Source organism: Ambystoma mexicanum, chromosome 11 (assembly GCF_040938575.1).
Source record: "Ambystoma mexicanum isolate Mex_15411 chromosome 11, UKY_AmexF1_1, whole genome shotgun sequence".
In the NCBI taxonomy this organism is placed as follows: domain Eukaryota; kingdom Metazoa; phylum Chordata; class Amphibia; order Caudata; family Ambystomatidae; genus Ambystoma; species Ambystoma mexicanum.
Window position 1 is genome coordinate 1123775841 of NC_090934.1, and position 13715 is coordinate 1123789555.

At 48.1% G+C, this 13715-nt stretch overlaps 1 protein-coding gene across 6 annotated transcripts in view; it reads right to left on the reverse strand.

Moving 5' to 3' along the window:
* USP3 (ubiquitin specific peptidase 3) overlaps window positions 1-13715 on the reverse strand; it is a 1719287-nt gene that overhangs the window by 332201 nt on the left and 1373371 nt on the right. For all 6 annotated transcript variants that reach the window (XM_069624462.1, XM_069624461.1, XM_069624459.1 and 3 more), the window contains one exon: window positions 988-1106. In XM_069624462.1, coding sequence (XP_069480563.1) covers window positions 988-1106 — 119 coding nt within the window. The remainder of the gene's footprint in view (window positions 1-987; window positions 1107-13715) is intronic.

A 13715-nucleotide genomic window follows, 5' to 3' on the forward strand; every position in this document is an offset into this window, starting at 1 on the left:
TATGTGATCAAATGGTTGTACGCTTGAAACACTAGGTATATAATGTACACTGGGCTTGGTGGCCATTTAAATTCTCACAGTACATCACCCTAACACTAAGTTATTTGTATATCTTAATCCATATATATATTCAGACTGTCTCAGGATTTGGCTGTGAGGATGAAATATCTGACATCTGTCACTCCATTGGGGTGAGAGGTCAGAGTTGGTTTTCACCTGAGGTAGTTGCATATATAAAAGTGGAAAACTGTATGCACCATTGAGTAAAGGGTTGAAACTATTGACTAAAGCGGTGAAGAAGGACCTACACAAAATGTTTTTGATAAAATATGTTCGTTTCAATGATTAGGATACTAAATTTTAAGGCATACCTAGGGAATTTGGGTGTTGCCAGTAGGCAAAGTATGTTACGCAACTGTCATAGAATATACTATAGTACAAAATGAGCTGATGGATTGCAGAAATGGGGGCCTATCACACCTGAATGGACAGTGTAGACATGCAGGGAGGAGGGTTAGTCTGGTTAAGCTGCTTAATAGCATCACCCAGGTTTCTGGGCCGTCCAAATAGATTCGATTTTTCATTGAAATTCCATCAGATTTGTATCCATTAGAAATGTTATAGTAATTAACAAGATAATCTATTTCCTAAGAAAATTAATCAGCAGAATGCCTGTGGTTGCCATATCCATAACACCATTTGAAATCTTTCTAGCTAAAAGCTGTTTGGCACAAGGAGCACGAATGATCCAATCACAGTACTTTATTCTGCAAGCCTGAACTTGGACATGCATTATACGAGCCTCTGGCTAACCACAGAGAGTGATCACAATGTCTCCATTTCAAAAACCAATAAAGATTTAAAGCAGTATTATGGGTCATATAGATATGCAGATGATCCCTGAACTCATGGCGATGAGAAGCTGGTCCACAGCGAACACTTATATTTTCCTGGATTAAAATCAATGCAAACCACGTCTACACAAACCTTTGGTAGTTTTTGAATCCAGAATTTTTTGGTGGATTTTTGTTTCTTTTTACATTTGTGGCACATATACAGCTCTGTCTCATCCAGTTCTTCCAGGTCTGTGAAACTTTGAAGACAATCTAAAAACAGAGAAATACATTACAAATAAGTTGAAATGGTACAGGGAGTTTTTGCTGCTGCATATTTTGTTGCGGTAGAATTCATCAAATTTTTTTACCACAAACTTTGACACAAATATATGTGGGGGTTTAGGTGAATAATTAATGTAGAAGGATTAAGGGGAGTGCTGTGGGGGGGTTCTCCCCCCGCATATATCTGCAGCAAAATCGTTCAGTCAAAAAAATGAATTCTACTGCGATGAAATACATTTGACAAAATCACATAGAACCAGTAGAATTGACAAACTTCATGCGTCTCATTTTCAGTAATATTATTTGAGCATATTCTACTTTCTCAAGATAAGGCAATGTGTTAATTCCTGCTGGAAACCATCACCACTGTTTTAGTGATACACTCTTAGAAAATGACAGTGGCTTTGTGTCTATGGAAAACACCTTTAATGTAATTTACTAACAAGCATTGGCATGGCAATGCTGATAGTTTTGGCGTTTACTGTTCTTTGCATTATACATTTATAGGCACCAGGGTGAAAAGAGGAAAGGGCAAAGTATGTGATAAGGAGTGTAGGTGTTCAATAAAATGAAATGGGGAATAGAGCAACGGAGGAGCTGGAAAAGCTCTCAGCCAGCCCCACATGGCTGTGCATCTTTATATATAAAGCTGAATGTATGTATGTGTGTATGTTTGTCCGGCTATACAAATCCACACCGTTGAACCCACGTCTACCAAATTTTGCATGGATTCCTGTTTTGTCTGGGGCAAGGTCATAGTCTATGTTTGGATGCAAAAATCTTATATGCAAAAATAGTTTGGATGTGTGTGTATGTTTGTCCGGCTATACAAACCCACATTGTTGTACCCACTGCGACCGCATTTTGCATGGATTCCTCATTTGTCTCGGGGCAATATTGTAGTCTATGTTTGGATGCAAATAATTCACCGCGTAGACACACTCATTTACTGATGCTCACCCCGATTCAATACAGTAGGTAGTAGAAGGAGGCAAAATTTGGAAAAGTGTCTGAAGCAAAATGTTCAATGTGTTGGTTATTCCCTTGAAATGTATTACTACTGTATACAGTTGGAAAGTGTTTATTTAAGCATTTTAAAAGGGAATTAAAACAAAAAGTAAAGTTGATCATCACTGCAAATATGGGAAATGGCAAGGTTAGAGCACAATCGATCTTTCTTGGACATTTTCTCAAATGTGCTGAAGCCATTAAGTGACTGAAACATGCCGCACAAAAACCTATCATCACTTGGAAAAGCTCCATCTGATTCAAAGCGAAAATCAATATCAAGAGCTTCTTGAACACAAGAAACAGCAGCACGACTTGCCGACCATAGGACAAGAGCAACTTTCCCCAGGGCAAATGAGATGCCAGAGCAAACTGAAGCAAGACTTTCCGACAAGAAGCAACATCCTCCAGGACACGGGCAACACTGGGTAACCCAGCTAGTTTCCTATATACGCATATGTGTTTAGTGGGTAGAGTGCTTGCTGCAGCAATGTGTGTGAAAGCCCCAAAATGGGTTGGCGCCCGCAGGTTATGTGCTGGGGTTTGTAACAGCAGGGTTTTGTTACAGAGGTGAGATAGCTCAGTGGGTTGCACACTTGGGGCATCGATGTGTGCGGGATCGGCAGGTCCCAGATTCAGAGCCTGGCAAGGACAACTGAGCCTTTACATTTTCTGAGGTCGATTAATGAGAACCGGGTAATTGTAATTGGTAATTTATTATTATTTTTTTAAATATTTTTTATTGGTTTTGTAACAATACAACAATTATTATCATTGGTGCATCTTTTAACTCTTATGTCCCCCCTCTGCCCTCCCTCCCCTCCCAACTTTCCAAGACCACAATTGCACTTTGTCAATTCCACTCGTTCCGGAGGATCCTCAAAGGCTGCCAGTGTCGTCGGTGGTCGAAGTTACATCTTCTGGATGGAATAATGACACTGTGAGCGCCACCCATTGGTGTAGGTCATCGCTGATGTCCTGTCTCTGTTCTCTTTGCGCGTTTTCACATGCTCCAGTTTCCGCCGTTGTCCACTTGCGGAGATCTTCCCACCACAATGTTACACTGGGGGTATTGAGAGATATCCATCCCATGGCGATGCGTCTCTTGGCTAAAATGTACATCAGTTCTTTGAGCCTGTTAACGGGTTCGTTTTTTTGTAGCTCTTTTTATATCTGCCCAGGATGCACGCTTTGGGTGACTGCACATCCAAAGTGATGTCTGCGTCAGCGACCTTCGCCGCCATCTGTGACCAAAAGGATTGTATGGTCTGGCATCCCCAGAACACGTGGGCATCCCTACGTGGGGTTCATTGTATTTGGGGCATTCCATTGTTCTGGCACCTTTGAATTTGGAAATGACTTTGGGTGTCAGGTATGCTCTATTGATAATATAAAACTGTATGAGCTGCAGTCGGGCGTTTCTGGACACTTTTTTATGGTAGTGAGTTATTGATTTCCCATTCCTTGTCCTCAAATTGCTGGCCCAACTCTAGTTCCCACTTCGTTTTGCACCTGAGGTTCTGCTTGGTTACGCCATCCAGCAGTGATTCGTAGAGCCTTGAGGTTTCGTGTCCGCCCTCGGCTGCATTCAACATGTTTTCGGTGGCATAGAGTCCAGTTTCGGGGTTCTCTATCATGGGCCATCTGTCTGTAAACTTTCTTATCACTGCTTCGTAGAGTAGGAACTGCCCTATTGGTAATCCTGAGGTCTCATGTATCTCTGTGAATGTTAGAGTGTCCTGGTCGTTCACAAGGTCTCCGAGGGTGGTGACCCCGTAGGGTTCCCATACGTTCCTTATTTCTTTCAGGTCACCTGGGCTGTTCGCCATGATAGCAGCAATCGGTATTTGAGGTGAGTATGGGTCGCTTGTGTTCATGGCTTTGCAGGCTCGTTTCCAGATCTGTATGCCTAGCATCATTAGGTGTGGTTTGTGTTAATTTGCGCCAACTGGGGCCCAGAACAAGTCTCTAAGCAACATGTGAGGGATGGCGGGTTGTAGGAGTCGGGTGTGATATCGTCCGCCATCCATTGGATTACGTTTTTGAGTTGGCCTGCTCGGTAATATAGTTCAAAGTTGGGGATCTTCAGGCCTCCTCTGTCATAGGGTATCTGCAGAACTTCTAGTGCCACTCTGTGCCTCCCCCCTTGCCACAAGCAATCCTCTGCATAGCTTGTTTAGGTATTTGAAGAACTGCTGGGGGATGTTATATGGGACGTTGGTGAAGAAGTGTAGGAGGCGGGGTAGTACCACCATCTTAAGGAGCCCAGTTCTTCCTGCGACCGAGAGCGGAAGTCTACCCCAGAAGTCCAACGACTTTTCTAGGCTGTCTTTGGCTCTGACCGTGTTGAGGGAGTGCTCAGTCTTGGGGTCTCAGTGGATGGTTATGCCGAGATATTTGAAGGAGGTGGTCTCCCATCTGAAGTCCATGGCTGGGAGACTGTCAGCGCTGACCCCACTTAATGACGCAAGGGGGAAGAGACAGGACCGATCATGGTTGATTTTTATTCCTGTGTATCTATGGAACCCTTCTAGTGTCTCCAGTATGTATGGCAAATGTGTTCTGGGTTGTTGAAGTAGAGAAGTGTGTCATCTGCATACATGGAGACTAAATGGGTCACCCCGTCGATCTCAATGCCCCGTCCCCGTACTCCTGTCTCAGGTATGCTGCTACAGGTTCAATAGCTATAATATACAGCATGGGGGAGAGTGGGCGCCCCTGCTGTGTGCCCCTGTAGAGGCGCCATTTTTCCGAGTATGTATTGTTGGTGCGTACCCTCGCCATGAGGTCAGTGTATATAAGTTTGGTCCATTTTAAGAAAGTCGGTCCTATTCTCATCTTGGCATAGTGGCGCGCAACCACCTCCACCGGACTGAATCGAATGCTTTTGTGGCGTCTAAGGATGCTACTGCGCATTTTTCGGGCCTGTTATTAGTGCTATATATGGCATGGTGTAGTTTACGTAAGTTCTCTGTAATGGTTCTCCCTGGTACGTACCCTGTATGGTCGTGGTGGATCAGAAGTGTGACCGCTCTGCGCAGCCTCCTCGCTAGGAGTGCAGTCAGGATCTTGTTATCCGCATTAAGCATAGATAGGGGCCTGTTAGAGCCACACTCGCCGCTGCCCTTGCCTGGTTTCATTAGGGGGATGATTAAGGCTTCCCTCATGGTGTCGGGGAGGGTGCCTATTTCATATGCTTCGTTGAACACCTGCGCTAAGAGTGGGGCCAGTACTTCCTCATAGGTTTTATAGAACTCCCCAGGGAGTCCATCAGGTCCTGGGGTCTTACCGGATGGCAGGGATCTAATGGTGGCCATGACCTCCTCGGGGGTAAAGGGCTCGTCCAGGGCCTCGGCTTGTGGCGCTTCTAGTTTGGGTAACTGAATAATGTCTAAGATGTCCTCAATTTCAATGTCTGTGGGTGACGAGGATTCGGTGTAAAGAGCTTGGTAAAATCTAGTAAACACTAGGTTTTTCTCGGGCTGCGTGTGTACTATTGTGCCATCAGGGTTATGGACTTGGCTAATGGGCGTCCTGGGGGTTTCCCTTTTGTAAAGCCAAGCAAGGAGCTTCCCTGGCTTGTCCCCGAGAGCATGACTTTGTTCGGTGTGTTTAATGTAGCTAAGTTTCCCCAGTTTCTCCCAATGCACCAGGCAGGCTTGTTTGAGCTCTACTATTTTTTGAATGTCGGTGGGGTCTGTGTGGGCTTTGGCTTCTAATGCCTTCAGCTCATCTTCGTTGCGTGTTAGGGAGGTTAGTATGGACCTCTGAACACCTATTGCTGCGATCGTTTCCCCCCTCATGACCACTTTGTACGCCTCCCAATGCATACTAATGTGTTGCACACTGTTCTCATTTAGTTGCCAGTAGTCTAGGGTGCATTCTTTAATCTGTTCGGAGTAGGGCTTCGCTTCCAAGCCTCCAGGTGGGTGCAGGGGGCCTGGGTGCAAATACTGTCCACGTGGTTATCAGTGGGGAGTGGTCTGACAACACCCTGGCAAGGAATTGCGTGTCCGCAAACATGGCCAGTTGTTCCTCGCTCGCGTGGATGTAATCTGTCCTAATATGGACTGCATGTGGGGCCGAATAAAAGGAGTACTCATGTTCCTCGGAGTGGTGCTCCTTCCATAAGTCTCTAGGTGCAAATTGTTGCGTTAGGTCGCTCAGTATTTTGGCTGGAGGGGACAGGCGGGTGTGCTTGGTATCCGATCCGTCAATGAGAGGATTTAGGGTGCAGTTATGGTCTCCTCTCCATATCAGAGTGCAGTCCCTAAAAGGGCTTAGCGGGTTATATAGGGAGCGGAAGAAGACAGTAGCGTCGTGGTTTGGGGCATAGGTATTAACCAGGCAGAGTTCCCTTCCCTCAATGATGCCATGTGCCAGCGCCATTCTGCCTTCGTCATCTGTCTTTGAGTGCATCAGCTTAATGGGGATACAGGGGGCTATCCAGATCAAGACACCTCTTGCATATGTGGATCCGATCAATGTTCCTCGTCATATTTTGACAAGTGCAGCTTGCTTTTGTGCATTCAGGCGAGTTTCCTGCAGGAGGGCGATTCCAACCTTGTTATGCCTTATGAGTGTGTGGATTCGGCGCTGCTTGACGTAGCTATTCATTCCTCTGACATTACATGTCAAGATTCTGATTTTGTCAGCCATGGGTTTTGCACAGTCAAACTTATGGGGGTGGCGCTACTGGCGTGCTCCCTCTTGGTTCCGGCAACTTTTGGCGTTCCGGGTGGTATTGGTTATTCTGTGTACAGTTCCACAACTCGAATACAAACTCCCGGTCCCCCCCCCCCCCAAACTTTAAACTTCCCAGTAACATAACAAGTCTAGCGGGGTTGCCCCCGTTCTGACTACCCCGTTTCAGCTCCATTTGACCTCTTGGCGGTCTCTTGGTGCCCTACGGGCGGGTTAAACACCATAATTACTTCTGGGGGCAGAAGACGTCGCTTTGGCCGCTGTCATGTAGGTTGCGGTCCATGTTCAGTGTGGCACTTGGTAGGATCTAACTTGCTGTTACTGGATGTGTATTAAGCTCTCCCCCCGCCCCCCCCGAGTGTGCGTGCTCATGTTAATATTTGGATAGTTACTCAGGTTGCCGATTGCCGTGGTTTGCGATCCCTGGTTTCAAGGTCAGGGAGCTGCTCCCTATCCATCCAATCTCTAGCTTCCGCAGGGGTGTCGAACAGATGTGCTTTATTATTGTGCAGCACCTTCAATCTCGATGGGTATAAGAGCATGTAGCGCAGGCCTGCTTTCTTCAGTCTTGCTTGTGTGGATGAACTGGGCTCTTCGCATTTGGACCTGGAAAGTGTAGTCAGGGTATATGGCTATCTTCGCTGCATCTCTTTGTATACAGCGGCCTGACCTCGAGAAGGCTAAGATTGTCTCCCTGCCCCTGTAGTTGAGCACCTTTACAATTACTGGCCTGGGTGGTGTCCCCGGGGAGGGGGGGGTTGTTTGATGAGCGAACGGTGCGCTCTTTCGATGGTGAAGCCTTGCATTCATTTCACAGCACCAACCTCCTGCAATAGGAAGTTCTCTCGTAGTTCGTGGGGTCGTTTCCTTCAATGTCCTCTGGCAGGCCAATAATTCTTATGTTATTGCGGCGTGCCCACCCTTCGGCTTCATCAGCCCTGTCTTCTAGGTTTTTCACCTTTTGCACTAGCGCGTCAACGTCCTTCAGGAGCTGGATTTTGGTCATAGTGTTCTCATGGACCTGGGTCTCAAGTGCCTCTGTTCTGCCCGCTATGGAGCGGACGTCTTGTCTTAATAAGTTCAAATCAATTGCCACTGCGTCAATTTTACTTTCCATAGTCATCTGGAGAGTTTTGATGGCTTCTAACAGCTGAGAGTTTGCTGGTTCCGCTGGCATTGTTGGGGGTTCGTCCCGTGGTGTCGTGGAGCCGGTGGAGCTGGTGTCTGGCCTCGCAGCTCCGCAGGTCTGCTTCTGCTTGCTCCTGGCGCTTTTTACAGACATTACACTGTTCCTGAGCAGATCGTATCACAGAGGGAAGGGGTGCGCAGCCTAGGGGCTGCCCTGCATCTGTACGCGCTGTCTGCTCAGAAACGGTTGAAGTGGGCACCTGGGCTTATTCTGCGGTTAACTTGGTGGCCACGCTTTCAGGTGCCCAAGGTGTGGGGGGATCTCAGCGGGGACGCCCGATTTTGTCGGTTCAGTGTGGGCTATGTTCCAGTGCCCCAAGTTATCCGGACCCCCAGCTGGTACAATGGCTGATCGACTTGTGTCAATGGCGGTGACGCGTGGTGAGTGGGTGGCTTCGGGATATGCGATTCTGGGCCCCGGTCCAGGGTCGTGCTTTATTGTAACTGGCGCGCCCTCCGGGTGGGTGAGGGGGATTAACCTCCACTAAGGCCCAGCGGACGTGTAGGCCTTCACGGGTTCTCTCCACCCGCCGACTCCTCACCTTGTGTCTTTACTGAGCTTCTAGGCAAGCTCATGTCCTGGCTCGCCTCCACTGGCCCTCTGCGGGTCCCGCATGTGCTGATGGCGGGCACCTCGGGATGCATCCACCTATGTTTTTTAGTACTTGAGGTGTGGGGGGATCTCAGCGGGGATGCCTGATTGTGTCGGATCAGCATGGACCGAATTCCAGTGCCCCAAATTATCCGGACCCCCGTCCAGCAGAATGGCTGATCTGCTTGTATCAGTGTGGTGAGCAGATGGCGTCAGCAATGTCCGGTTCTGGGCCCCCGGTTCGAGGCCGTGCTTTGCTGTAGCTGGCGTGCCCTGCTGGGGGGGGGGGGGAAATCACCCTCACAAAAAGGCCCAGCAGACGTGTTGGTCTCTCCGGGTTCCCCCCAGTTGCCGACTCCTCACCCCGTGTCTTGCTGAGCTTCCAGGCAAGTCTGTGTCCAGGTTCGCCTCTGCAGTCTCGCCTGGCCGAGTGCAGCGTTCCGCGTATGCTGATGGCGGGTACTTCGGGAAGCCTCCCGCTTTGTCAGCTCACAGGCAGTGCAAGTCGTGCAGTCCTTGTTCCATAAAACGCCCTGTCGTGGGGAAGGGTCGCAGCGGCTTATAGTTGCGGGTGGTGCAGCCCGACGTGCCCAGATGCAATTGCGAGGTTCCTGGGCAGCTGTTAACTCGGGATTGTGGAGTTTCATCAGGATTTGGACGGATGATACGGAGCTCACTGAAAGGCGGCTTTCTCACATGGCCACGCCCCCCAATTGGTTATTTATAACAGGCTTACTACCCAGAGGTTTTTAAGCATGGACACGGTGGCCGAACCTGTGCTGCTCCTAGTCATCTTGCTTCCAAGGCAAACGCGTTGCCCCTGAGCATCCTCCCGGCGCATCACAACCATACCTCCTGCATACGGTTGAGATTAAAATGATATGTGACTATGTGCGATGTTCAGCACTTGAGAAGTCTTTTAACAATATTTGCTCTAATGAGCAGCTTTGTAAGAAGCAAGTCAGGCGACTGGCTTTCCATTTCCAATTATGTATATGTGTATTAAAGTCCACAAGCTGGTTTCCTTCCCTCTCGCATCCGGTTTTCAACAGCACTCTGATGAAAATTCAACCAGATTGGGACAGTGTCCAGGTGGCTTGCAGTTGGTTGTTCCCACCAAACTCAAGGGAAGAAGTTAACCTTGAAGGGCTTGTCTGTCGATGGAGTTTCAGGCAATTCGGACCTGCAGCAGGGCTTCACTGGTCATCCAGGAGTTGCAGCAGTCCTCTTCCTTCAGCTCGTCTTCAGTTCTTTTGTTCCAGCGGTCGACTCTGCTTTCCAAGTCCCAGAGACCAGCTTTTAAACAGTTTTCCCCCATTCATTCCAGCCTGGCTGTCACTCACACAGCAGGGTGGCTGTCCTTGCCGGACAGTCAGCTGGCCAATCACGCCAGAGCGCATTCAGGTCTCCTAGGAGACTATGCACAGGGAGTTTCGGGCACCTCCCTCTCATCCTGTCCACCCCAAACACTCAGGCGCCAGAGGAGGGCTTCAGCACTGAAGCCCGCCAAAAGGCCAACAAAGGGACCAAACCTGGTTTGCCGCGCAGAGACAAACACAAGAAGGACCTTTCCTAAAAGAAATGGCGAAAAAAGATGACCGGAGTGTTTTTACAGAGAGGTCTCGGGTGCCATATTGAAAAACATGGCTGACCCAATTTTTAGCTACTGTTAGCGGTCGGGAAAAATCACAGTAGTTTGATCTAAACCACTGCCATCCACCATTTAAAGTAGGAAAGGGTAACATTTGACTGTTATATGAGTGTTTTGACTCAGGGGAAGCTAGGCAACCCCTCCAGCACTCTATAGGAAGATAGTGTGTGCTTGGTCTGTAAATTTAAAGAGACTAGTAAAGTCAATTTAACTTTACATGTTTTGGGAGACAGTAGCCAGTCCCAGAGAAGGTATTTAAACCTTGGGAAGTCTGAAAGATATCCCTGTGCTACTGCACTGAAGGTGCTGTGTGACACACAGAAAATTATGATGCCTATGGAGTGGTTTTAAAACTCCATAACCAAAGAACACAAAAGTAAAACACATTGAAAATGAAAAGTTCAAAGCCCCAAAATATAGCAAAAGAGCTGGAGGGCTCCAATGTAGAGGGAATTTAGCACTTGTGTGAGAAATCTCCCTAACAATAAGTCTGGCTGCTCAGCCATCACTACCACTTTACTGGGTTGTACAGGCTTGTACCAAAGGTGAAATTGTGTTTACACTTGAAGTCTTAATTTCATGCAGTGTTCCCAAAGGGTACTGTATGTGATTCTGCCTAACAAGTGTAAATTAGGATGACATTGGATGGCATGGCAGAACATAACGTCTTTTTCTTGCATCATACAATGTGCGTTTCTTAAAGCATATATTGTACAGTGGTAAAATCACAAACAGGAACTTGCTTCAGATCTTAGGGTTGAGTCGAAGAGCCAATTCAGTCATTCATAAATAATTTGTTTGTTGAGTATCATTAATGTATTCAGAGTTTAGCAGTGCAGAGCCCATTATTTTCCACGATGGAAAACGATGTAATATCCCGGAAGATTTATTTTTTTTTTTTTAACTTTTATTTATTGGCACAAAGGTCAAGACAGGCACAGTTCAAAGTACATAGCAACGGGCTGACAACACAGCCGAACATTCGGCACCACATCATGATCAGGTTATACATCACAAGCTGATGGCAACTGATATCGCGGGGGAGGCGCTGAGAAGCCCAAAGGGAAAGCATAAAACCAATAGAAGAAGCTAGATCACCCGTGGCATGTCGGGCTGTCCTGGTGGGGGAGATGAGGACAGTTCCACCTCATCTCTGCCATTTAAATAGCTGCAAAATTCCGACCATACGTTTTTGGGTCGAGATGTCGGAGGTAGTGAACCAATATATTCCTCTTCGCACATCTGTGTCCAGGTAAGGGCTTTCAGCCACATCGTAAAAGTGGGAGGATTGTGGCGCTTCCAACATTGCAAAATGCATCTTTTGGCCACCATAATACTTACATTTACAAATTTTGCCATTTTCCTTACATTCTCATCCTCCCATGTACCAAATAGTATGGCAAGTGGCTCCATAGTTACCGGAGAACCAACTATTTCGGAGAGGGCCTCTGTTACGGCCGTCCAGAATGTGTTGAGGGCGGGGCAAGCCCAGAACATGTGTACATGGTCTGCCTCATCGGATTTGCATTTGGGGCACACAGGGGTCTGGGTGCCTGTGAATGACGCCACTCTATACGGTGTGTAATAGAGCCTATTAAGTAGCTTAAATTGTATGCAGCGGAATCTGGCGCTTAGGGAGACCCTTCGTGTGTGTGTGCACATTATGCCCCAGAGCTCGTCTGTGATTTCAACTTCGAGTTCCCTAGCCCAGGCCTCACGCGGTTTAAGGGAGTTGTCCGCAGTGTTATTCAGTTGCATCTTGTACAAATTAGAAATTATGCTTTTGGCACCTCCGGAATTTGCTATATAATGTATTTCAGGAGAGTCTGGGGGTTCAATAGGGAATGAGGGCCACATCGACCGCACTGCAGCTCTAAGCCTATAATATTGCAGCATTTCGAGTGGAGAATTGGAGTGATCAGGGCGCCATGTTTGGGGGGTGATAAAAACACCATCGGGGAAGAGGTCAGTAAGAGCGTGGTATCCCAGGTTTTCCCAGCAGCGTATGAGATTTGGATCGTGTGTGGGGGGGAGTCCGGGGAACTGCCACAGGGGAAGCCACTTGTAGTATGGGCGCTGTTCCTGGTCAGAGCCTAGGATGCACCTCCAGGCCCTAAGTGTAGCGGCCACCGGGTCCGCATGAACATCTGTTTGGAATGCCCGGTTCAGTAGCAGCGACATAATATTAGTTCCATTTCCCGCTAGTTTCTCAAGTTTTACGTGTATGGGCGGGTTCTGGAGCGTGTACCAATGGGAGGCATGGTGGGCCTGTGCCGCATTCCAGTACAGGCGAAGGTCTGGGGCCGTGAAACCCCCTTTGTCGTAGGGCAGCGTCATGTGTTGCCACTTCTTGCGGACCGAGCCTGGGAACCAGAGAAAATGTGCGCACTCCGAGTGGAGCTTTTTGAAGTATTGGATCCCAGGCCAGATCGGCACGTTAGCAAAGACGTACAGGAGTTTGGGGACCACCACCATCTTTATCAGAGAGAGTCTGCCCGCTAGTGATAGAGGTAGGTTGCGCCATTTGGAGAACCTGGAGAAGACTAGGTGGGCCACTGCCTCATAGTTATCTGTCAGTAGGGAGGCCTTGGCTAGTGATATTTGTACCCCGAGATACCTTACCCCACCCGGGGACCAACGTAGAGGGTACTCACAAGACGGTCGTTGGGTTGCCACAGTAAGAGGGAAAATTTCGGACTTAGAGTAGTTGATTGTGAAACCTGAGAACGTACCTATCTTAGTGATATCACGGATGATCGGGTCTAGATATGTGGAAGGATTCCTGACATACAGGAGCACGTCGTCTGCATATAGAGAGATGATCTCTGGTGCATCCTTCAATCGTATGCCTTTCTTGCTGTGCCGAGCCCGTATATGATCAGCCATGGGTTCTATGGCGAACGCGAAAAGGAGGGGAGAGAATGGGCATCCCTGGCGAGTGCCTCTGTGTAGCGTAAAGGGGGAGGAGGGGACCGAGTTTACAAGAACTCTAGCGCGTGGGTCTGTGTATAGCAGTTTTATGTAAGAGGTCATTTTTGGACCCACACCCATTTTCTCCAGCACGGCCCACAGATATTGCCAGGAGACCATATCAAAAGCCTTTTGGGCATCCAGCGTTACCGCCACCGCGTCTGGGTCAATTCTGGACATCACGTTGAATAGGCGACGGATGTTCAGCGAGGTGGATCTACACGGGATGAAGCCGCACTGGTCCTCATGGATCATATGGGACATGAAAGGGAGAAATCTGTTAGCAATTATCTTAGCAAAGATTTTCGTGTCGGTGTTAATAAGGGATAGGGGTCTGTAAGACCCACATTCGTCTGGGGGTTTTCCAGGTTTGGGGAGGACAGTTATTAAAGCTTCTCTAAGGGAGAGGGGGAGACAATTCATACTAAGCGACTCGGCCCAGACCCCGTGTAGCACAGGCGCTAATATCGCCACATGTTCCTGG